Here is a 26,988-nt window from a genome sequence, read left to right as displayed (position 1 = left end):
GGGTTTGGTGGATTATTTTGGGGAGGGTTTTCAAGAGGGTTATTTTCTTCCAAATTATTCCTTCCCAACAAATTAAAAAAAAAAACTATTTTCAAAACATAATACAATCTAATTTAAATTTTGCAAATAAAATTTGATTCAAAACTTTCAATATACTTAAATTTGAATTAAAAAATTGTTTCAATCACTTACCTCTTGCATGAGATCAAGATTGTCTACGCATTTTGCAATGATTGGTGTTGAAATGCGCAATAGAAGGTACATACACACTTTAGAGGGCAACAATGGAGCTTTTCACAAAGTTTTACTAGTCCAAATAAGAGGAAAATGCAACCTTAGGCATTTTTTTACCAATTTTAAATAGTGTGTACCCACTATAGTGCGTACACACTAAATAAGTCTATATTATTTTTTTATTAATGTATAATATTTATAAATTAATTTTACTTATATTTAGATTATCATTAATTCTTCACAAATTTAAAAAATGAGTTGAAAGTATTATGACAGAATAAAAAAATTCAAAATTTAATAGTTGAATATAGCAATGTATGTTTTGCTCCAAAATGTAATTTTTATTTTAGTTCTAATGACACATATTTAATTGAATAATGTGACATTAAATTATATTAATAAATGTAATAGATGATATAATAAGTATTTTTTATTTTGTTTCCACTTAACCAAACCTTAACCTTATTATCTAATCACTGACTATTGCATTTAAAAAAAGAGGTACATTCTCTCTCTATTTTTTAAAAATATCCTACGCTTGCGTAATAGAAATATTAGAGTTAAATAATTCCAATTTTGATTTTGGTGCACTATGATATTGTTTCTTTTCCAATGGCTTATTGGACTCATCTTTATTCTTTCTTTGTGAATCTTATAATTTTGTATCTTATATTGTTCTTTCTATTACTCTGCCAACCAAAGAGTCACTAGAAGATAAGTATATAATAGATATAGCTCAATAGCTTAATATTTTAATATTTTAAACTTTATTTACAATTGCTATAATCAAATATTACATTGGATTTAGACTTTAGAAAAACTCCCTTTGCAGATAGTTTCTTTCCATTTACATAGAGTTAATTCCTAATTTTACATTGAGCATTGTACATAATGAAATATAATTATATTACACACACACATGTTAGAGTAATAAGATATTTCCTTATTAATCAAATCATTTTGATTTAATTATTACGTCACTTATTATCTCTAGTTTACTTAAGATAAACTTTAGGCATATAATAATTAATTCTTTTATTAATTTTTTTCATGCAACCTAGGTTTTACCCTATTAGGGTTTTGATCTCCTTTTATAAGGATTGATCTCTTTGTAATTTATTCATTCACTTTTGATTATTGCAATCTTTTTTTTGCTCATCAAGAATGTCTCATCTATAGATTTGACAATTCCAGCATCCATAGCTTTTTGCTTCTCTCTTCTATGATAGGTGTTTGCATGCAGGTGATTGTTGGGAGCTGTGGGGTTGATCTTTTATCAACTCCAACACGGTATCAGAGATAATTACAAAAGATCAATCCTTATAGAAGGAGACCAAAACTTGGAAAAGGGTAACCTAAAAGGTAAATCCTATTTAATAATTACTAATTAATTATTAAATGTGAATGCAAAAGTGCATAAAGTGAAATCTTAAGAAGGGAGTAAAGTTGATTTAACAAATGAAATGAAATTAATGCTTTACTCTAACACCCCCCTTTAAGATGAGCAACAATACAACTACAAACAATGCAAAAAGAGCAAGGAAACTGCAATGCAATGCTGAAAGAAAACTTGAGTTTCCTTGTTCTTTTTGCATTGTTTGTAGTTGTATTATTATCATCTTAAGGGGGGGTGTTAGAGTAAAGCATTAATTTAATTTAATTTATTGAATTACCTTTACTCCCTTCTTAAGATTTCACTTTATGCACTTTTGATTATAGAAATCTTTTTTTTGCTCATCAAGAATGTCTCATTTATGTATCTGGCAATTCCAACCTCCATAACTTTTTGCTTCTCTCTTCTGTGACATGTGTTTGCATACAAGTGATTCTTGGGAGTTGTGGGTTGATCTTTCATCAACTTCAACACGGTATATATACTCTTTTGGTCCAAGTGCACATTTTTTCCATTCCGATGAACTTAAAAGTTTATAGTCTATAATATTACTCTTTATCTACTAAATTATTCTCCTTTAACATCTAACCATATGAAATTATACTAAGTTCCATTATATAGATTATTCATAATTTTTTATTTTCTCAATGGAATTTATGTATAAATATAAATATGAAAAATTATTCTATTAGAATTTATTAATATATTTATTTTAAGTTTTTGAAAATATAAATATTATGATTTTAGGGACTTTACATAGTTGTAATGAAATAATTTGCATACCAATTATATTTTTCATTTTCTAGGTAGTATCTTCACATGTTGAGAGAAATGATATAGTTCTAAGAAAAGTTTGATCATTTTATTAGAAACATCTTTTTACATATATCTTATTTCACTATCTTGTATTATACATTAGTTAAATTCATAAATGATGTCATTTTGTACTCTAAAGCTACAATTCATGTTAATGAGGTCTTTTTAGTGCTAAAATTCTTTGAAAGAAAATATATTTTATATTCCTTAATCTCATTTATTTGGTATATAAGGTTATTTAGCACAAAACTATATCATGTACGCACTGTAATGCATACACAAAGTAGCACGTACACGCTATAGTGCATACACAAAATAACATGTACGCGTTATAGTATTGTGTGTACACGCTATATTAAATCATTGTACATTTGATATCCCATGCCTGCCCAAATACATGGAAAAATTGACCCAAAACACCAAACACAATTATTCAAATAAAATGACCAAGTCAAAACTTGGGACATAAGAATAATAAGGTGACAAGGGCTATTGAACCACCCTTGCTCAGAGTTGACACCCTTGACCATGTCCTCGTTCACGAGCCAAACCACATCCATAGGCCACTCCATGTCCCCTCTTGTGAAACCCTCAATCATTTGTATGCCCCTAACTAAACTTGAATATGAATAAGTATAAATTCATTTGATCCTTGGGAATAACCACAACTAGAACTGATTCTTAGACATACACATAATCCACAATGAGTATCAATATATTTGGGCCTTTGACTTTTTCTCTAGGATGTTGCCAATAGCTTTATCTAAGAGGAAAGAGTGCAACTAGTTTGGCAATCTTGGAACTCCAAACCAATGCCAATGTGTTTTCGCAAACTCTCAACTTGACACTGTACAAACCACAATCTCATTCACAACACACCATTCTAGCTAGACACGTCACTCAACCATCCTAATCACCTCCACTTGTAAGATGAAGTGAAGACCACATGCACAAAACAAATAAGAAATATTTGGGTTGTGTAGAAACAAATTATGGAAACCAAAAATTCAATCCCCAATAGAGATAAAACTTGAATGAGGAAGACCAATCACAAATAACGAAGACATTATTCAGTTGTTCTTGCAAGATAGGGCCTCAAAATTTAAGATATTTGGGCCTCTGACTTTTTCTCTATGATGTTGCCAAGAGCTTTATCTAGGAGGAAAGAGTGCAAATGGTTGGGTAATCTTGGAACTCCAAACCAATGCCAATGTGTTTCCACAAACTCTCAACCTAACACCATACAAACCACAATCTCATTCACAACACACCATTCTAGGTGCACATCACTCAACCATCCCAATCATCTCCACTTAAGCTGAAGTGAAGACCACATGCACAAAACAAATAAGAAATATTTGTGTTTATGCAAAAATGAATTCTAGAAACCATAAATTTAATCCCCAATAGAGATAAAACAATCACACATAACAAAGACATTCTTCAGTTGTTCTTGCGAGATAGGGCCTCAAAATACCATTTGTTGCTTCTTAAATGAAAATTTGGCCTCCATTTTACCTTCCCTACTCTACCACTCTTCATACACATGTCTAAATTTGATGGAGACAAACATAATGTACCTTTGGATCTTAATAAAAGGAATAGAATTGCATTAAAACATACACCATGTATTCAATGTAGAGTATTGATTCATGTAGCACTCCCAACATCCAACACCCTAGCTATCCACTTAAAATGGTGATTCAACCACCACCTCAAAACCCAGTTGCCAAATCTCCTCCAATTCTAATATAAACCACTATGCAAAATTCAACGCTATCCACCAAAGTATTACCCTCTTGGTAAATGTGGGAAACTTTAAAATTTGTGAAGATGCATACTTGAGCATTACAATTGGCAATCGATGCTCCACTTATTAACAAGAAACACAACTACTATAAAAACAATTATTATTATTTGTTAAGCTCAAGTAGACTCGAACCCAAGGCTTCCCAGATAAGAGTACCATAAAAAGTATTATTATTATTATGCGTTAAGCTCAACTAGACTCGAACCCAAGACTTCCCAAATAAAAAGCTCACAATTTACCATTGTATTGTAGATTTTTGCCAATTATGAATATATTATTTATTATACAAATAAATTTTACAATATTTTAATAAAAGAATATACTAAATATTTTGTAAACATAAGTTTTCAAACTTTCTACAAATTTATGATATTATTAATATAGATAATTTTAAAAAAATACAATAAAATTATTTAAAAAAAAAAATCTAAAATTTTAATTGTAACAATAATTTTATTACTATTTTTTCTCGCTTTTATATCGACATAATTTATATTATTAATATTTAATATTTTCTCATTGTAAATATATTACTCATAAATATAAGTATATGAAATTGGATAAAGTATATGAAATTTTGTTTTGACGTAACACGAAATGGCTATCCAGCCGACGGAATTGACGTAACTGCTGACTTCGTAACCCTCAAATTCAAAATACGTAAATAACGAGGACTAGAACTGAAAATACGGAAAAAAACAAATGAGATCTACCGTTGCTTTATTTGTTCTTTGTACTCCAGAAGAAGCTTTCGTCTCAAAAAGCACTGGGGTTTAAAACGGTAATATTGTCACCTGTCTTATTTTGGCGGGTTTGCAACTGTATATTTGTTTCTATGGTATTCTGGATGTTAAAATTCGCTTATTCTATTCATTTTCTTGTTTCCTAAATACTTTTTATTGGTAAGATTTGATCCATCTTCTCTCAGAGAGACTTGAAGTATATTTGTAGGCCTCGTAATAATCTAAAATGGTTTCGTTTATTGATTTTCCAAAATCAAAATGAGCACATTTGGTTTTATGATCTCATAATTCGCTGAAATTCAATTTTCCACACTTATGTGGTTGTCAACGTTTTGTGGCTTTCACCACCGAAAATCATGCGAGCGTCGATATTTAGCAAGGATTCATTATTAAACTTCATGTGGATAGTACGACTTGTAGGTTTTTATGACTAAAATTCATCTGGGCGTTAATAATTTGTAGGTTTTACTTCGGAGAATTTTGCATTTCAGTTACGGTAATTAAATCTATTTGGGTCTTTGATAATCACTAATCTGTAGGTTTTTACCAGTTAAATTCGTTGATAAATCGTAGGTGACTTCTAGAATTTTATGTGGGTGTATGCTAAGTTGTACGGATCTATCACGGAAAGTAAGAGTTCATGTGGGTGTTGGTATCTGTAAAATCGATGTGGTTGTTGGAGGTATTTATTGGTAAAATTGGCGTGGGTGTTAGTGACCGGTATTTATTATAAGAAAAATGTATGCGAATGGAGATATTTCGAGGTTTTCATTAGGATAAGTAATATGGATGTTGGTATTTCACAGGCTTTAATAAGTAAAGTTTATATAGTTGTTGGTAATTTACAGGTTTTCATTAGTCAAATTTATGTATATCTGTAATTCACACATTTCTATTAATACTGTTCTTGGTATTAATGAACATTGGATTCTCTTTCATTTGAGATATATATTCTGATTGAGAATGGTTTGTCTAATTAGTGGACTAGCCTTTATATCAATTGAACTCTTGTCATTGAACACTTCTTTATTCTTCTTGCGGGTAATATGTTTATGCATATGTTTCTAGTTTTATTTTTCACCGATTTAGAATGTTTGTTTTGTTAATATGTTTTTTATTTGACACTAGAACGAAATAGGGTCTGAGGAGCTACGGACGAATTGGAGATCCAATTTTCTTTGGAGCATATTTAAGTGCCATGAATTGGATTAGGCAGTTGCAGAGCAGCTTTGGGATTCCATTCCTTCTGCTTATTTGTCTGATATACTGGACTCAGGTTTCTTTACAACTTGCCTTACAAATTTTGTTCACTCTTGCAAGAATTGTTTTTCTTTGTATTTTAAATTCATCTGTGCTGATTTTTTCAAACATAAATGATACTCACCCAGTTGAATGGGTGATTCATAAGTCCGTTTGATAACATAGGAAGAATGCCGGTGTTTCTGTTCCTCTGTTTGCTGCCTCAGTCATAAGGTTCTTCCTCTGCTTAGCTGTATTATGTTCTTGCCTTGCACCTTAGCATAAAGGAAGTCCGCATTGTGCAGTCAGCATATTTCAAGAAGTTTCCTAAGAATCCTCAATCCATTTTACATTCAACAGTCCAAGGAAAGATATCATTATAGGATGTGCTCTTCGGATGACTGAGCCTTAAGATTCCCCAATCGAATAGTGGTTCCTGTGGCAGAAAGTTGACAGTTACTATAGCCTACATTCTCGCTCAAGATGCTTTACTTTGTTAAGGGACACAGGTTTTTGATACAAACACTAGGACATGTGATGATGTGTTTCTAGGATTGATTAGAGTCAGATAGAAGGATGGGGCTTAGTCTTGATTGAAAGAACTCATGTGTTTTTCAGCTCACACGTCCTTACAAGTGCATCTATTTGGCAATTTGATCTTATTTTCAGGGCTTTAGAGCCTTTGCATGGACGGCAGTTTCATATCAATTGAAGGATGAGCTTAAATTGAGCCCTTCTGCTTCTCAATTTTTGGTTTCAATTGCATTTTTTCCATGGAGTATAAAGCCTCTATATGGGTAGGCTTCATTTACATTCTCTTGACAATTTTTGATTTGAAGCTTTTTAGTTTCGTTTGAGGAAAAAACTGTAAGATAACACATGGAATATATTTTGCAACATGTTTGAAATTTTCACTCTGACAGTTTCCATTTTTAGTGCATTATTTCCTTTATTTGGACAAGAATCTGAGATATCTATTTGCAGAATATTGTCAGACTGTGTACCCATTCAAGGCCGAAAGAGGCTGCCATATTTAATAATAGCAAGCATCCTTTCACTGGTTCCATGGCTTTTCCTTGGGCTCATCGAATCTCTGAGAAACTCATATACCTTTCTCACTATACTTCTAACATTTCAAAATTTGGGTTCAGCCATGGCTGATGTTGTTATCGATGCAATGGTAGCAGAGGCTGCAAGGCAGGAAAGGTCAGCTTCCATGTTTGATAACTTAACTAATATGCTGGCTTGTTCTACATGGATTGTAAACTAACATAAATTGTCATTGAGCAGGGCAACATATGCTGGTGATCTGCAGTCGCTATCATGGTTGGCTATGGCAATTGGAGGCATAGCTGGCAGTTTGATTGGTGGTTATGCACTATCTAACTTGAGGATCCAAATGATATATCTTCTTTTCTCCATATTCCCTACAATTCAATTGTTTGCCTGTAGCTTGGTTGAAGAAAAGTCTTCAAGCAGTTTTAAGACAGTTGAACAGGCAAATGAACAGGAACTGCCTGACATGCCAAAAAGTGGACTTGAAAAGCCAGATGAGAAGGATGATGGAGGAGAACCTGAATTCTCTCTGCCGGTCAGTACTGATGGTTTGCAAGAACAGGTTATACAAAATGATGAAGATTGGGTTAAAATCCAGAAGAAAAAATCAGGAGAGATTGTAGAGGAAAGTTATGAGAGGATGCAAGATGACACATCCGTGAAGGAAGAAATATCTGTTTCTGAGGATAAGCCTTCCTTACTTGACATTCACAAAGTGGATGGTTTGAGAAGAAGGAAAACACCTGATGGAATTGAGCGAGAGAAGAAAATATCTGAGGCTGAGTCAAAGACAGTTAATCATATTGATTACAGAGAAAAACAGTGGCTCCATAATGTGAAGACTACTTTTAGTACACTAATTAAGGCAATGAGACGACCTATTATTTTACGGTACTAGTAAACATTGATGCCACTCATACTTAAATATTATATTATGCAATAGTCAGTACAGTTGCATGTTTTTGGGGACATTTTTAGTCTTTCTTTATGCAATTGCTTCAAATTATCTTGATGGTAAATGTGTTGTGGCAATATCAGGCCTATGCTGTGGTTCTTTCTAGCTCAAGTTACAATTCCAAACATCTCAACTGTCATGTTCTACTATCAGACAGACTTTCTCCATCTAGATGCATCATTTTTGGGAGCTGCACGTGTGGTTGGATGGGGTGGATTGATGCTGGGAACATTCATTTATAATCATTATTTGAAACGTGTGCCTTTGAGGAACATATTCTTGTGAGTATTTTGAAGACTAAATTAAATTTTTAAAACTGTTTAAATTTCTATTAGTTACATCAAAATACAAAGCAGCCAAACAGTATATCATAACCAAAAAAAGCCTCATTTTAGAAACATATTCAAAACTATTGGCTAGATAGCAGCAGTACCAGATTCCATAAAATAAAAGGATTCTACTTCGCAAGCCAATACTAAATGAAAGAAGAAAGAAAGTGGCAATATGCCATCCTGAAAGGTTTTTTTTCAGAAACAAAATAGAGAAGACATATTACAGGCAAAATTTAAGCTGCCAATATGTTTTGAGTTAGACATGCAACTGTTCTCAGAAGTCATAAACTGTTGAAGGTCCTTAGACCTTTCTAGTACCATCTTCGCTTGTATATTATACAGAGATTAACAACAGGTTTTTTTTCTTAAGAAGCACAAAATTGTCAGTACATGTTACAAAATTTAAAGTTTTATGTGCACATAACATGTACTGATACTGCTGGTAGATTTTGGTAAACATGTTAAATTTAGGTTAATTTGAAATAAAAATTTGCCAATGATTACCAGAAACATTACCGATTAGTGAACTTATTAAGTAGCTGATTAGAGAAGGTTAGCCCACTTTTTTTGTTGCCAGGATTGGCCGTATGCAGGGTCCTGGGAGCAGCCTCGAGAAGCTTAGTCTCGGTTTCTTGACACTTTGGTGTGTCTTGTGTCTGCTTTCAATAGCCTCTTCTTGCGACTATGTCTGGAAGTAGTTATTTGAGGTCATTGATTTGACTTTGGAGTGCTTCCATGGTTAAAGCACATCTTGTACTACTTTAAGTTTATTTTAAGCAATAATATATACTATGTATATATAAAGCAATGTTGTTGATCTCCTCACTAGTATGGCAGTAAATCTGAATGGATGGAGAGTCAATCTTTTTGGTTGTAATTTACTCGTCTACTTTTGGTGTTATAATGACCCTTGATTTTTTTGAAATGTATGATACAATATTCAAAACTAATGAAGAGTAACTTTCTGATTGTTGGCTCTAGATTACATATGCAAATGCTCTCAACATCAACTAGATGGAGTGGAGGCCTAAAATCATCGCCACTTTGTAAGTAAAACGCCATAGAAAATAGAATAGAACTTAGATGATGTGGGGACAGCTCCTTCACCTCTTAGTTTGTAGATTTGTATAGAAATAAAGACTGAATTTAAACAACAATGATGAGAGGGCTGAGCCATTGCCTCTAAATCATTACATAATCATAGGAAACATTAGGTCCTTTGCAAAGAAATGTCCTTCAACTCCTCAAATATGTGTTAGCTCAATAACAATATTAAAGACTCAAGAGGGATAAGTACTAAAATTAGATTTTCTGATAATAAAACCAGACTCTTAGAAAGAGTAGCAAACTCATTTAAGTTTCTCAAGAAGGTGCACATGCAAGTGCCATATCAGCACCAATCAACTTTTCAAAATTTAGTAGCAATTACTATATGCAATGATGCCTTAACTAGTAGATTTCATGCCTTATACAATGCAGAATTAACTCAGTATTAAAACTCTACTCGAGGGAAACGGTACGGCCTCCTTGAGGGATGATTTGCCCTTGAAAAATCAGTATTTTGCCAAACAGTTAAAATGAATACTCAAAGTAAGCTGCATAGCTATGACAAATCTGCAAGTATTTTCCCTGATTGGTAATCTTTAGTCTTTGAAAGATACAAGCAAAACTTAATTGCAGCTACTCAGTAAAAACACATTTCCAGAATTTAGATAACTGACATGGGCACTTAAAACAACCCAAAACTCTTCAAAACTCACATAACATATTTGAAAATCAGCTCTCACACCAAACAACACAAACTTCATTAAAAGTTTTAAAGAACTTCATCTCTATAAGTCAAATACTCACTTGAAATCTTCAAGCATACTGAAAACTGCATTTATGAGAACCAACTAGCTAGGGAGAGTCTTTCACCTCCAGAACCAGTAATATGAACTCCAGAATCATACCAACACCATAGCAGTAATATATCGCTTCAACATAACCAAATGAGATCTCAAAACATTAACATTTAGAGTGAAAAGGAAATAGGGTGACCTTTTTCCATTTGAAACCTTTTCCCTCCAAAATCGATTTGAAAGCAACCTGAAAACCTCATAGATGTTCAGACCTTTTTGAGCTCTCAAATAAAACATTTTAATTTACTTTAAATCACCCGATTCCTCCTTGGTGTCATTTTTTGGAAGCATAATATAAGCTCAATCAAATAAATATTTCTCCTCTTCCTTAGGCCTCCATTTTGGATGTCAAATGATCCCTCTTTTGAAAACAACTTCATGTTACTAGGCTGGGGGAGTGGAGTATTTTTAAAAGGCACTTTATAAAGACTCAGCGAATAAGCTAAAATAAATTTCTTCTCAAATTTAGAGAGGAATTGAGACCATATCTAGGTGCTAAAAATTAGCACTTACTAAAAATTGTAGTGCTAAAAATAGAAAGTTTGTGTTGGAAACACCAAAAATCATTGAAAGTGCTCACGTTAGGACTTTGAGTCGTGTTGATGAGTGTTTTATGACCACATCATGACATCATAAAGTGCCAGAGATTTTCTATCCTCTCTTGAACAAAGACACCATGTACACTAAGATTGTAGAGAAGATCATAGAGGCGACCTCAAGGTTTGGATTATGTACTTGCGACTTTAGTGTAGAGATGAGCTTGTTTGGCTTGATGTATCTTGGTGTTCCAAAGGGACTTACACTAATTCACTCTTTACTCTTAAAATTTACTTTGCGAATGATACGACAATTGGGTGCATCAACTATTCCTAACTTTAACTTGAGATAGAGCACAAATGGGATGAGGATTTAGAGATCTAAGCTACTTCTAATTCTATTCCATGGAAGATAATATTGAAGTTGTGGTGAGACCAAACTAGTCCTTACTTCACCAAATCAACTACACTAAGTAGGGTGCAATCTTTAACGGGTGGGGGTGTGATTATTAAACTACTTATGCTCATCAGAGCCATAACTATGCAAATCAAGAAACATTGAGCAATTGCAGTGAATTACTTGTAATGAGGTTCAAAACAGCCTTACATTGTTGCTTGCAATCAATAGGCACTATTTTCACCATGACTTCAACAATAACAATGTCTGTCATTATCTAATCAAGTATTCAGCCTAAATTACCTTTAACTTCTATTCAACTTAAGCAAATCTAAACTAAGTGAGAAATGTGGAAACAAATAACCATGCAATACTTCAAAACTTTACAACTATTTACCATGAAAACATCAATAAATAAGGAGCAATTTTGGCAACGATCTTACAAGTCTCCCCTTCTACTCTATTCTACTCCAACTAATGAATTACAAATGAGAAGGCCTTTCCTTTTATAAGGAGCTCAAGTACAAATGAATGGCTTGGATTGATTCTAGATCAGGTACCAAGACAAGTGCAATGTCAAGCATGTCAATGGGAAGATTTTCAAGTGAAGAGGATGGAGAAGTGGAATTGAAACAAAAGCTACAAGAAAACCATGTTGAGGTGGTGCCCACTCACCTTCAACCAACTAGAGAATTCCTACATCACATGTCAAAGTTCATCCAATTAAATTCATCTACAAGTGATATGTGGGATGCATTTAATGCTTTGCAATAATGAATTTTCTCATCGGTTAAACCTCAAATGTATATGTAATAAAAAAAAGCAATTTCTCATTGGCCCATAAATTGGTGCCTTATTGTAATTGGTTGGCGTACAAGTCAAATACAAAGGTGATTTTGAGATAAGATGGAAATGTATAAATTCAAGTCATCAAAAAGATCAAGGCCAAGTACCAAGACAAGTGCAAGTTTGAGCATGTTGATAAGATTTCTAAGTAAAGAGGTTGGAGAAGTGGAATTGAAACAAAAGGCTAAAAGATAAATGCGTTGAGATGGCACTCACTCACCTTCAACCAATCATAGAATTCCTAGACCCCATGTCAAAGTTCATCCAATCAAATTCATCTACAAGTTATATGTGGGATGCATTTAATGCTTTAATATAATGAATTTTCTCATTGGTTGATTCTTAAATGTGTATGCAATATTAAAAATTCAATTTCTCACTGGCCCATAAATTGGTGCTTTATTGTTATTGGTTTTTGTAGATGGAAATCAACAAATTCAAATCATCAAAAAGATTAAGGTTAGGTACCAAGTCAAGTACAAGTTTGAGCATGTCACTGAGAAGATTTCTAAGTGAAGAGGATGGAGAAGTGGAATTGAAACAAAAGGTTACAAGATAAACATGTTGAGGTGGTGCCCCAGTCACCTTCAACCAACTAGAGAATTCCTACACAACATGTCAAAGTTCATCCCATCAAATTCATCTACAAGTGATATGTAAAACACATTCAAAGCTTTACCGTAATGAATCTTCTCATTGGTTAATCCTCAAATGGATATGTAATAATAAAAAGTGCAATTTCTCATTGGCCAATAAATTGGTTAAGTCAAATAAATTGGTTAAGTCATTCATTTGTAATTGAGCTCCTTATTAAAGGTAAGGTTTGTTGTCGGGTAATCGGGTAGTTGGACAGTTTTGTGTAACCGAGGGAAGTTACAGATGGGACGGTTCACATCACACCCATCGGCTATTATATGTAGTAGTTTCCGTCACAAGTAAAGACATGTTATGCATTGTGTTGGGTGGATATTTTGTAGTCGATAGTTTTGAGTATAATCCAGTGACAAAATAGGATGACCAACCACAGTGTGTGAGACAGTCTCTCTTACCTTAAAGAGAAGACTCCCCTTCTCCCCGTTCCTTGGATCAACTCAAGGTAAGAAATAAGTTGAGGGATTTGAAAGGATATTACCAATATTCTTTCCTCTTAGCTTTCAGAAAAGAATCCACTTACCCGCGGAGCGAGTAATGGGAAAGATGAAACCTTGAACTACACTTCTATCTAGAGTTGTAAACTTTGATACTGATAAATTAACACTAAATCAAAGGCTAGCTGAAAGCATATACTGGTTTGGCTCTAAGTCCGGTCTTCATCTACAATTTAAGAATAACCTTTAGTATTGGGGCACAAAGACTTCCAAAAGTAAAGAATTCTAACTATTTTGTGAATTAAGAAAGAGATACAAGCTGCAATCAAAGCTCCTAATCTATATATCTCCACAATCGCTCTCAATCAAAGCTTCGATTCTAATTGCTTCCTAATTCTTTATACTCAATATCAAGAATGCAAAAACATATGAATCAAAGATAAAAAATGCAAATCACAGTTAAAGCTTCCAACTTGCACAAGTAACAATTGTACTCAATCAAAGTTCAACTTCAATTGTTTCTTTATATTCACTTTTCTTTGAAAATATCACTACACAATCAAAGTTATGCTTGCACAATTTCTCCAGAGCTCTCTTGCATACAATAAAAGATGATTTTACAATGAAGGAGCACTCATTTATATAGGCAAAGGAGTTGAGAAAAATGAGGAAAAAGTTGGAGCAACTCAACCAACTTTGACCTGTTCTAACTAATAAAAGAAATTAATGGATTACATGTCATTACACATGGAAGTCATGTAATACATCCTCTTCAATCTACAAATATGAAAATTGAAGAAGGAAGAAGATGGAAAAGAAGTGAAACAATCCTACGGATTATCTTTAAGTGCCTTGAATTTGATGATGGCATCACACACTATAGGAAGATTTGAAATCTCCATTGTCGTTGACATAGCTTCTATTCTCATACTATCGGCATATGCTGATTTCACAACATTGCAATTTGCCGTGAGAGAATCTTGTAAGTGCCTTGCTAAGGATTTGTACAAAGCAAACTTATTCGTTGTATGGGAACCAACATTAACTCTGACTGTATATTCTGAAGTCATTTATGCAATTGCAACCAAATTATCATGCTCATCAAGAACTTGACATCCAATTTGCTCTAAGTTGCATCTGATCCTAGTTTCTATTGCTTGACAATCTGCTAAGATTGCTTGCAACTTTGTTACAAGTTTTCTTAATGTTTCTTCTTTATAGCCCATGAGTCCATGACATCAGTAGAACATTTCACAAGATGGAAAAATGTCACATGTGACCATGGCGTCTGTTGGGTGGATATTTTGCAACCGACAGTTTTGGGTAAAAATTTAGTCGCAAAATAAGATGACTAGCCACAGCATGTGAGACAGAGTCTCTCCTACCTTAAAGGGAAGACTCCCCCTTCTCACTGTTCCTTGGATCAACTCAAGGTAAACAAGAAATTGAGAGATTTATAAAGAGGGTGTTACTATTATCCTTTCTTCTTAACTTTCAAGAAAGGATCCACTTATTCGTAAGGCGAATAATGGGCAAGGTGAATCTCTAATTACACTTCTATCACGAGCTGGAAATAGTGATATCGATAAATTTTAACTAACTCAAAGGCTAGCCAAAACGTACTAGTTTGGCTCTAAGTCCTGTTGTACTTCTATATGGTAAAAGTTTTACAATTAGGGCACAAAGACTCCTAAAAGTAAGAACAATCTAACTATTTTGCGAATTAAGATGAAAATACAAGCCACAGACAAAGCTTCTAGCTATGGATTTTCACAATTGTTCCTGGTCAAAGCTCGGGCTTCAATTGTTTCTTAACTCTATGCTCTTTTATTGAACACACAATAATAACATGAATCAAGACAATAGGCACAAATTATAGTCAAAGCTTCTAATTTGTTCTATCACAATTGCTTCCAGTCAAAGCTTCGAATCCAATTGCTTCTTTTATTCACTTTTCTCCCAAATTTGTACTACACAATCAAAGTTATGTTTGCACAAATGTGGCAGAGCTTTCTTGCATACAACAAAAGATAATTTTTACAATGAGGGGGCACTCCTTTATACAGGCAAAGAAGTTGAGAAAAAGGGGGAGGAAAAAGTGGGAGCAACTCAACCAACTTTGACCAAGTCTAACTACAGAAAATAAAGGGTTACATGCAACTACACATACAACTCGCATTACATCTTTTACATACATGTAATTCACATTATATGCAATTACACTTTTTCATGTAATGCATCTTCTCCATCTACAAACATGAAAGAAGAAGAAAGAAGACGGAAGAGAAAAGAACAATTCTGAAGAGCCTTGTACTTGACGATGCAATCCTAGATGATAACAGGATTGGGAGTTCCTGTACTTTGTATTGCTGCATGTACGTTGATAACCAGTGTTGCGTCTTTTGATGAATTGTCCATTATCATGTGGAAACTTGATGTGATCCATCTTTTCTCGCTCAAGTTGTCGTGAATTCTCCTTTGTAGATCAGTACAAACTGAAGTCTTTGACACTTTGAAAACCTTTTTGATGATGTTCAGATGTACACTCGGAACAACTTTCCATCAGCATCTTTAACTCTTTTTTGTTTTGAAGTAAAGTGCTTGGCGCATGGGAATGCGTGTAAATGGAGATTGCCGATTTTCAAAAAGTGACTTGGGCTTTCAAGATGTCATTGCATGGAAAATGGATTACATGTAAATGCAACATATAACGGAAGGTGGAGGGCGAAATGAGATGCAAGTGTGAGTGAAAGATATGCTTTACATGCATATGCGGATGAAGGCTAAGATGAAAAGCATGGAAAGATACATAAACATGTATTTGCTCATGGAGGTGTGAATGCATAGAAAAGGTGACTTTTAGTCAAGATTGGACCTTTTAGATGCAATTACACTTAAGACATTTCGTGTAATTATGTTGTGCGAATGAAAGCGAAAAATGAGATGGATGAAAACGGAAGTGGAAAATGGGATTACATGCATGTGTGGATGGCGAATGAAGTGAAAAACATGTAATCGCATTTGTCGGATGAAATGTGAGATGAAATGACATGGAAATGGAATGTGAAAAATGATAATGCTTTCGCATGTAGTGAAGGAAAAACAAGTTTTTCCGAAAAAACTTGCAACTTTTCCAAATGGAGAAAAATCGGCAACAAGCACACAAAACTAAAACAAGAGAAAAACAACTCAAAACATGCCAAGATGCAATGCGCTCCAAAGATGAAATTCGAATTTGGAACTTGGGGAAGAACCAAAGACATCAAAATGAAAAAGAAATTCATATTTAAAGGAAAAATGCATATTCTAAGGCAAAGATTCTTATAAATGGCATCCATTCAACAATTTCATGCATAAAATCAGTAACGATAAACATGAATTAAAATGCAAGAAAGAAGAGGTCCACTTACATGAAGAATATGTGCCAAAAATGAAGGAGAAAGAGCTAAAATAGCAAGTTTTATAGTTTTAAGACCAATTCTCCCTTAAATCCGGATTTTCAAACAACCTTTTGACTTTTTCCGCACTTGCATGTAATGGACATTCAATGGTCGGATTTGACATGAAAGTGTCAAATAAATGGTCTCCAAAAACAATATCGTGCATTTCAAATTCAAAAACAATCCCTTTTGATCAAATGTATGGGCTGAAAATGCAATTTTTTGAGTTTTTTGAACAAAAATATGACTTTTTTATTAAAAAATCTGGGCCTTTTTTGCAAAAACGTGACTAAAAAATGCATGTTTTAAAGTCATTTTTGACTTGTGAATGCAAAAAAGACTTCCCCAAATGCATATACATGTATCAAAATGCAAAAAAGTGACTTCAAAATGCATAAAAGTGGATTAAAACTCCAATTTTCCGGGCATTTAAGCAAAAACGTGTTTCTCCAAGCAAAAAATGTGATCTTCCAAACAAAACGATTTGATGTTTAAACACAAAAATGGTGATTACTATGTTATGTAATCAGCAAATAGGGCTAAAACGATTTGATTCCATACAAAAATGTGATCAAACTTTGAAGATTTATGGAGTTTTTTGCAAAATCGTGCCCTAGCTTGGGAGTTTCAAACACGTTTTTGGTTGCAATAACTTGATTTTTGATGAGGGCAAAATGATCACCTCTCCAAAACATGATGAATGCAACTGATTTTATTCAAATCCATGGAGAAAATCAGAAGTTATGATCAAAATAGGAAGTTTTTGGAGCAAGAACATGTTTTCTTCACATAATAGGACATTTTTATGTTCATTACATATTTTAAAACATGTTGGAAGGCAAAAGAGGTTCTTTTAGAGTCCATTACATTTTTAAAAATATGTCATGAGATATAATCTCACTTTTTGAAGCCCATTACATATTTTAAAATATGCAAGTCTCCAAAATCTCACTTTTTGGAGTCACTTACATGTTTTATAAACATATCTCCCTTTTTCATGCACAAGCATGAAAACTCAACTTTTCATGTCATTGCATTAAAAAGGTCCACTTTTACAAGCTTTTGATGTAATGACTTGAAAAAGGTCTTCAAAATGAGTTTTCATACGCATTAGCATGAAAAGTTTCCACTTTTCATGGTTTTTTACATGCATATGCACATAAAATGTCCACTTTTAGACTTTTAAGTTATGCATTTCACTTATTTTTATAAAAATGTCAACAATATGGGTCAAAAATAATATTTATGCATTATATTAATCAATATAAGTCATAAACATTAAGTTAAAGTGACATTTATATAAGTATTTGATTTAAAAATCAAAAATTTAAAAAGTAACTATATAGTTCTATAGTCACTTTAAGTGAAAAATTAAAAAGTAACTCAACTTAAAATTATAACATAAAGTGCACTATAGTCACTTTAAGTTATAAATTTAAATGAAAAGTAACTTAAAAAAATAACAAAAAGTGAGTAAAATGTTATATTTTTAAAAAGTGAATGTCAAAATGAAAATATAACATCATTTTTTTAATTCGTGCTGTTGCACCTAAAATGTCCACTTTTGAGGCACTAAAATGACCATATCTCTTGACTGACAACTCTGATTGACCTCTAGGTTAGACCGAATCGAAGGGGAAATCGAAAGGCATGACATGAGCAAATTCAAAGGACTAAAAACAAACAAATGCAAACTCAAAAGCAAAGAACAGATTGTGAAGGCTTCAAAAATCAAGTAAAGGCTCAACAAAAAACAAAACAAAAAAGACTTGACGAAGGCCTTCAATAAAATGATTCATTGTATCAATTGGTATCGATTGGTTGATCAATACTAACCAATTAAATAATGAAATAAAGTCAGAGAAATGCGAAACTAATTTGAAAAGGTTTTGTATTGTTACCTACATTTTGTGGTAACAAAATGCAGGACAACAGTGTCCAAATCAGATTTGGCGATCTCATCTTAATCATTTAGAAGTTCTTTTAGAGTATTAACTTCTTGACTCAAAGACGCAATCAAGTCATGCAACATTTCTTTAATCTCTCTGATATGTTCAAGAATTCTGACTGCATCTGTGATGGCCTGAACAACTTCTCCAAACCAAGTTATAGCTACTTCTGTGATCTGTTTCTCTTGAGGTGTTTGAGATGTAGTGGCTGTATGTTGCGAAGACTGTTGTTGAATAACCTCATTCAGGCGAGCAACTTCCTGCTTAAGTTGGTCCTTTTCCTCTCTCACCTTGTGATTACTCTTTGATACATTAGCAAGTGCATCATGAGCATCTTGTAGACAATTCAATTGAGATTGCTTACCAAGTTCAATATTGGTGAACTTGTAATCCGAACAATTAAGTTCTTCAACCGATTTGTCTACCAGTGGTTTAGCAACTTCCACAAACTTAGTTTTGTCAGAATCAACTACGATCCTTGAAACAATTTTATCTTTCAAAGATTTAGACACGATTTTCTTAATAGGAAGATTATCTGGGGGCAGCACAACCTTCCTTCTCTTCACAGTAATCTTGCCTAACCAAATAGGCAAACTAAAACCCTTATCTACTGATTTAGGAGCAGTAACAACCATCGACATTGATCCTAATTGTATTTCTATAGTAACTGTGTAGGCTTCAGGTTGTATTGCTGTACCAAGAGGTATTTGTCGAGAAGACTCTGTCATGAATGCTTCAAAACCGGTTATTGAAGTATCAAGTTGGGAAACTTGACCTTTTGTGATTGTTGGAAATCTTCAAACATATTCCCCAAGTTTTCACATTGTTCAACTGTGAGAATAAGAGGTGCCGCTAAGGAGATAGGAAGCGCCAATGTATTCACCTTTGAGGCAGGGATGGTAGATGTGAAAATAGTGGAGAATGAATCCACGTCATAATCTACGACACCAAGAAAAGGTGTTTCCTCAATGGATGGACCTTGCTGATTTATTGGTTGTGGAGGAGATATGATCACAACCTCTCCTTCCTCTCCATTAGATTCTTCTTTAGCTCTCTCCTCATTAGATTCTTGAGCTTGCATAGGTGCTTGTGAGGGTTCTTGAGATGACTTAGATCCCTTTCCACCTTTTAACTTGAGCTTGAGAGATTGGATTGTAATGGAAGAAGATGCACCATCTTTGTTTGAGATTTCCAGCTGAGATTTCCTTCCAGGGGGTCCAAAACTTCCACAATCTAACACAAGCTTGGGATTCACTCTCTTGAGACCTTTGATCTTCAACCATTTGTTGGTAGTCACAAGGATAGATTGAGACCTATCAAAAATGGATATACCTTCTTTCTGCTGCCATTATATAGGAAAAGGACATTGCTTATCAAAGGCATCACAAAGATATTTTGGACCAAGTATATTACCGCCATCCTCAATCTGAAGATTAGATGGAATTTCAAGCATGTTAAGATTAAGGATTTGCTGTAGAGTGAGCCTGTAGTAATCCATTCTCATAATATCTAGTTTTGTGCGCAGGTCAATCCATACGTCCTCCATGCGATGAACATGAGTGAACACCCTCTTAATCATTGAATGCATCCCTCGATAATCAAAATCAAATGTAGCCTTGAACCTTTTTAATGTGATAAATTGAAGTTCTGCCTCCATATTCTTTTCCTTATAAACTGAATTGATCATATATTGACCAATTACCAAGGGTTTGGCTGTAGTGATACCAAAACCTGGCCTATGCAGAGAATTTTGATAAGACTGTACTTCTATGAGTTGTCTGGCTAGTTCCATTAGTATGATCTTATCTGTAGCATATCTTGGCAGAGTATATGGCTCTCCTTTGAAATAACCAACCCTCAAATAAGTGAAAGTTGAAAATTGTAGAAAGATAGCACCAAATTGATTGACTCTATTCCAAGCTTCATTTGACACTCGCTTGGTTACCAGCTCTTTATCAAACATACATCGGAAATATCCAAAGAATGCATCTTGGATTCTCCTGAAATGATATTTGTTGTAGGAGTGAAGAGGGAACCGATGTGGCTAGAGGTGTTGAAGCAACACAAGCGCGGGCTAACCAAGACACTCATGTTTGTTCCTCACACCCCGAATGAACGAGTACAGATTTGCGATCGAACCTCATTTTTAGAACCTACCACACCACAATATAATGCTAGTGCACAGGCGTAGGCATAGACATAGACACAGATTATGCACGGGGCAAAACCGACACAATTGGTAGTTCAAACGGTGGTACAATCAACAACCATGGTTGCAAACAAACAAAAGTTGCCCAAATTCATGGGTCAAGCAAAAGAAGATCTGGTACGCTATTGTTGGACATGTGAAATCATTTGGACTGCCAACAAGGTCATCGATTAGGACGAATGGGTGAGACAGTTCTGTGCTACATTGAGGGAAGCAACCATCGGTTGGTACTCAAGCGTAGACAAGACAAATCTGACAACTTGGGCTGAATTGAAAAAAGGAATTTTAGAAGGAATTCAAACTACTGTGAGATGTCAATGAGGTACTCGCATAAATATATGGCACCAAGCAAGGGAAAAGTAATTTCGTTAGAGTGTACGAACAATGACTAAAAGAACTCCTTGGCAAAATGGAGTGTGCACTAGCGGACGAACTCAAAAAGCAATGGTTTGTTGAGGGACTAAGGACATCCCTTCAGAGGAAGATGAAGATTGTACTTTTGACTTTGTATGGCAAAGCCTATAACCAAGCCATGTACTTAGAAAGTGAATACAAGACTTCTAAGAAGGCTAGTAAGTCATAATCATCGAGTGATGGCTCCTTTGACAGAAGCAAGGATGAAGAAGGGAGTAAGAAAGTGCACGCCTTACAAAAAGACCTTCAGCGGATGATGAAGGAACTAAAGGCAACCAAAGGAGGGTCGAGCAAAAATGAGGGCGAAGTATGGTATATGGACTACAAAGAGGTTGGACACATAAAAGGTTTGTGTCCTAAGAAATCCTTCTATGACATCAGCCAGGTTATGGGACATTCCACTAAAGAATGTCCCTATAACATGAGGACCATAAACCAACAAGTACTGTTCACACAAGAACAACCCTCTATGTCTGGATCAAGCAACCAATAGAATAACAATAATGCCACTTTTGGCGAATACAAAAACAATTGGCGGGGAGGTCGAGGAAACAACAACAATAACAATACTCGCCTTCATATCTAGTACAATGTGAAGGAGAGGCCCATGATACAATGCAGGAAATATAGCCAATGGGGAAATTTCACCCGTGATTGCTAGAAAGAGGAGACCCCACAAAAGTTGTGTAGATGGTGTGGGCCTGGTGATCATGAAGCCACCAATTGTCCGAAACCAGGCATCAACCTCCTCGATGTCGAAGGGAGGAGTAAGGAGGAAGAATTTTTGGCGATTATACGTACACAAGTGAAGAAGGCTGAATATGCAGAGCCTTACACAGAAAAGCAAAAGGCCTTGGTAGCCAAAGTGAAGATTGAGGAACAATTACAAGCTTGTAGAGAGTCAGAAGATGCCACTGGAACCTCTGCTTGAGCAATGACAAAAGAGAACATTCTAAGGCAGGTGATGCAACTGGAAGTTCGATGAAGGTGAAGGACCTACTGGAAGTAATGCCCCACCTTCGTACAACCCTCTTGAACACTCCAACGACCACAAAAAATGCTCCAGAATGAACCGATGTTCTTGATAGTTTGGCAGTGGATCCAATGATACTTACAATGAATAGTGGGAGACATCTCGCCGTGGTGGAGATGGGTATCTTAAGCACCGTCCTCATGGACATGATTGTGGATGACGAGTCAGGAGAGAACGTCTTGTCAGAAGAGACTCGGAAGAGACTCGAGAAGTCGATAGTATGGTCACCGACTTTCAATCTCTTAGGGGCTGACCAACATGGAATCAAGCCCCTCGGTACTTTGATGGCACAGATTGTAACAATTGGCACACAACCATTCACTCTAGACTTCGTAGTGATTCCCCTCTAGCAGAAGGGATACGGTACCATTTTAGGAAGAGGATGGTTGGTGATGGCTAAAGTGAATCATAATTGGAAAAAGAACACTGTCATTTGAGAAGGTTAGAAGGAAGTACGTAACTGACTCGAGAACCCAGATGGTTGGTGAAGAGATGACATCCTCCTCGAACTTGGAATTCGATGACAAAGTAAATGTGGGGAGGAAAGGTGTGGAACCTAATGGCGAGGGGGTACTGGAATTGAGGGAGTGCTCTAGAGATGATGCAAATTCTATGGACGGGCTATTTCATTGGCAGATGGGTGATTATGAACTATTTACGCTATCATGCAATGTGTTGGAGATCGTGGAGGAGGAGAACGAATTCCCTTTGGAGTACATAGAATATAGAGAAGGAGAGGCAAAAGTTAGAGATAGCCCCATCCACCAATTCCCCAAGGGAGAAACTATTAAATATCAAGAGGCCAAGTTGCAGGAAGTAAATTCGAGAGATGAGCACAATCCAAAGACTATTTTGATAGGGGATGACTGGGACCCCGTATTGAAGACTGTCACGTTTAAAATATTCACGGATTACAAGGATGTGTTCACTTGGACATATAAAGATTTGAAAGGTGTAACTCCAGAGTTATGCGTACACCAAATCCCCCTTGTGCCCAGAGCCCAACCTGTGTGTAAGAGGTCATAGAGGATGATCATAAACTATGTTGCAAGAGTGAACACAAAGATGGAACTAATGTTGGAGGTAGGCATCATCTTTTGAGTCGAGATAAGCAAGTGGGTTTCTCCCATTGTCATTTGTTTGAAGAAGGAAGCGAACCAAATTTGCATTTATGTGGATTTCAGATGGCTCAATGACCCGTTTCCTATTCCATTCACTAACAACATTCTAGAAGTAGTAGATCACAAAATTTACTCATTTATGGATGGGTTTTTTGGGTACACTAGATTTCCATTGCGGAGGACAAACTGGAAACAACTTTCATAGTGGAAGATGGTGTGTACGCACAAAACCATATGCCCTTTGGCCTTTTGTTGGTAAACGGATTTGTTCTTTTTGATTTGACTCTTGAATACCCGAAGTTCTGAACAATATCTTGTTACAACAGTTGAAAAGCCATCTGTAGATGAATGGGCTTTTATCTGAATTAATAGGTATAGCTCCCTATGATAGATTTTCAGTGAATTATGTTTATTCCTATCATCTAATTGGGGGTGTGTTCTTAACTTGAGAACAATAGAGGTATAACCAAGCTAGACTTAGACAAGATCTAACTCAGGCGAACAGAAGTTTTTAATAATCTATTTGGTTTTATGCATCCACACATCTTATGAATTCACAAAACTTTTCCCACGAGCTAAACTACAAGAACTTAAATCTATACTTTAACTGCTAAATTGATAACACTTAAAATTCCTCTCAGAACGAACAATAACAATACTTATCACATTCATTCGTTGTATTACAAACAGGGGAAGTAAAACTCTGTTTCTTCCTTGTTCTAATCCAAACCATAAGAGAAAGATACAAACTTAAACTAACACCAACTAGAACAGAAAATAATCAATATAAAATACTCTCGATTGTCTCTGCAACAAGAAGTGTTTCACACCAAAAATTTTGCCGCCCATATTCATCATTCAACTTCGTACATATAGGGTTTAAGAGATGACCGTTACAATAGAAACTTAATTGGTTCATCTTCTAAGAAGGACAAATGGCAAGATGCCAGTTTGTCATATTACAAAATTTACAAAATTGACAGAATTTGCAAAAGAAAGTGAAAAGGAGGCATCATTTGAATCACTTGGACTTCTTCCCCTTTTCAGCTTTCGCCCTATATGCCTTGGCAGCAACTATAATTGGAACTAGTTCCTCATGACTAGGCACGTGTACTGTAGTGAATCTCAAGAGCCACTTTGAATGCTCTCGAGCCAGTTCCTTCACAGCATTTAACTGATTTGGCAATTCTTCCATAGCCACGTGTACACATCCACCAAGTGTTTGCAACTCTACCACTCTGTTTTGACTTCTTGAAGTCATTCCAAACAGATTACTCAGTATGTGGAGAAGTTGTTCTTCATTACTTCTACTCCAATAAGAGCTTTCCCTTGCCCACTGGTTTGTGAATCAGTGTGTAATCCTTGCATGAGTTCAAATGCTCTATCTTGGGTCTTCTTCACTTTTTCCCCTGTTTCTTTGAGTCCTTCTTCAGCTTTTTGAATCATCTCTAGCTTAAATTGCATACTTTGAAGCCATTCAAACAAAGGCTTAGTCGCTTTCTTCAAAATCTTTGCTTCAACTGCCTCTTTTGCCTTCATTTGGATGATCATTTTCAGGAGGGAAATGCAGTCATCACATCTTGCCTTCTTTGTGGCCAAAGTGTTGCAATTGGATATGATATTATCTTTCTCAGTTTCCAATTGAAGGATAACATTTCCAATTTGATCAATCAGAGCAATTCCATCTGAATTGAGTTTCTCAATCCATTCCTTTCCAATCTGGCCAAAATGCCTATCTTTCTGGAGCTGCGAGATAAAAGCCTGTACTTCTGTTGTGGTAGGATTCTGAGTAGCAAGTACACCAGTGATGGTTGCTAATGGAACAACCAGTTGCCTGATAAACCTATTCAATTCTTCCAACTCGGCCTTCATCTTAATTTTTGACAATTTTAGGCTTTCTAGTTGTTCTTCTATCAACTCATTACTTGATCTCCACAAGCCTGCTTTTGTATCGTGTCTAGCTTCTCCAAGATCAATTGAGTGTAGAGTGAAGTCATCAGGTGACATATCTTCAATTCTTCCAGCTTTGTTTGGCTTCGCTATCTCCATGGTCAAGTGCCCTGTTTCTGGATCTTGTCCAAGTATCGATAGGGTCTTCTGCTTCTTAGCTTTCACCATTACAGTCCTAGAGCGAACCGCTTGAGACACAATGTCCTTCGCAAGTACACTCTCACCTTTTCTTTTCTTCTTCCTTTCTAAGGTGTCTTCTAACCAAGACTCTGTACCAATCACCTTAGAAGCTGTCCCAAGTGACTCTATGCTAAACATCTTCTTTACTGGAGTCACTGCTACTGTAGTTGCAGAGAGAGGTTTCTTTGGATCTTGAAAAAGAAGCCTAGATGAACTCGTGACTTTCTCTTCCTCTTGAGTTTTCTTCGTAGCTTCATTAGATTAAGTGGACTCGCTGCTACTACTCTTTTCATCCCCAATCTCTACTATCTGAATGGGGGAACCAATTGACTTCAAAAGAGGAGCACTTGCAGATGGAACAGGGCTATGATGAGATGGAATTGGAGTAATGTGAGGAGATGGAGTTGGAGTGGTGTGAGGCGATGAGACTGGAGCAGTAACACCATCCTTCGACTCTTCTATCTTCTTTTCTTCAGTGCTAGCTTGGGCTCCAATAACTGATAGAGGACCGCCTTGGCAAGTTGGAGTTTTTGAAATGTTCTTCTCCGGGGGTTGATCACCTCCTGCTGCAGATTGAGCAGGTCCTTGAGCAACTGTAGTTGTAACACTGGGTGTGGCACTCTGAGAAGAAGTAGGAGTAGCAGCAGCAGGAGAAGCTTGAGTAGTCTTACTCTTACTCCAACTCTTTTTAGCTGTCCACTCAACCCATTTCCCAGTCCTCTTGATGATCCGAGCCATCATAATATCAAAATCTTCCTCTATATCCACATAAGGTTAAGAATTGATAGGAGTATTCCTTATTTTAGTCAAATATGTATTACTATACATATTTTGCCCATCATCTTCTAGCCCTTCCACATCCAAGTCAATGCCATATGTCTTTACTTGATCCACTGTAAATCTGGCAAAAGCCCGATCTCGGCTCTCCAACTCATCTTTACAATCTGTCTAATAATCCTCCACAGTAGTAACATGCTTGATTACGCTTCCAATTTGAAGCACATCTCTGGCATACCTATTTGGGTCAAACATAGGCCTCACCACTTCATACTCCTCTAACTTATACTTGTTCTCGAATGCCTTAAGCATGTTTTTAGTGTCTGATCGAGACTCACAACTGTAGGCTCCAACTTTCATGGGGAATTCATACCCCTTCTTCCTCAAACTGGTGCTCAACACATTCACCTAAATTGCTTGTCTCACGATCTCAATGAGCACGATCATGTCATTCGGGTATTTGAACAGCTTCAGGGGAAATCCATCGAAAGCTGCAAGACGTAAATATGAAAAGGATGAGAATTGAATGAAATAGCTACCAAATTGATTGATGACCGCCATCGCTTCTG

General features: G+C 35.5%; 1 protein-coding gene across 4 annotated transcripts in view; it reads left to right on the top strand.

Moving 5' to 3' along the window:
- The first annotated feature begins 4,842 nt into the window (after positions 1–4,842).
- The window catches only part of LOC149541073 (Major facilitator superfamily protein), a 65,491-nt gene continuing 43,345 nt past the window's right edge, over positions 4,843–26,988 (top strand). Inside the window, exons 1-6 of one of the 4 annotated variants that reach the window (XM_089802063.1) lie at positions 4,843–5,034; positions 6,125–6,272; positions 6,905–7,032; positions 7,220–7,441; positions 7,526–8,182; positions 8,330–8,527. In XM_089802063.1, the coding sequence (XP_089658189.1) occupies positions 6,195–6,272; positions 6,905–7,032; positions 7,220–7,441; positions 7,526–8,182; positions 8,330–8,527 (1,283 nt within the window). In that variant the 5' untranslated portion in view covers positions 4,843–5,034; positions 6,125–6,194. The other 3 variants (XM_089802064.1, XM_089802065.1, XM_089802066.1) reach the window with 3 other exon arrangements.

The sequence above is a fragment of the Cupressus sempervirens genome, chromosome 9, assembly GCF_028749045.1.
Source record: "Cupressus sempervirens isolate cs-2001-9-10 chromosome 9, ASM2874904v1, whole genome shotgun sequence".
Classification (NCBI taxonomy): domain Eukaryota; kingdom Viridiplantae; phylum Streptophyta; class Pinopsida; order Cupressales; family Cupressaceae; genus Cupressus; species Cupressus sempervirens.
Note: the sequence above shows the minus strand (reverse complement) of the source record. Positions and strands in the feature narration are given on the sequence as shown.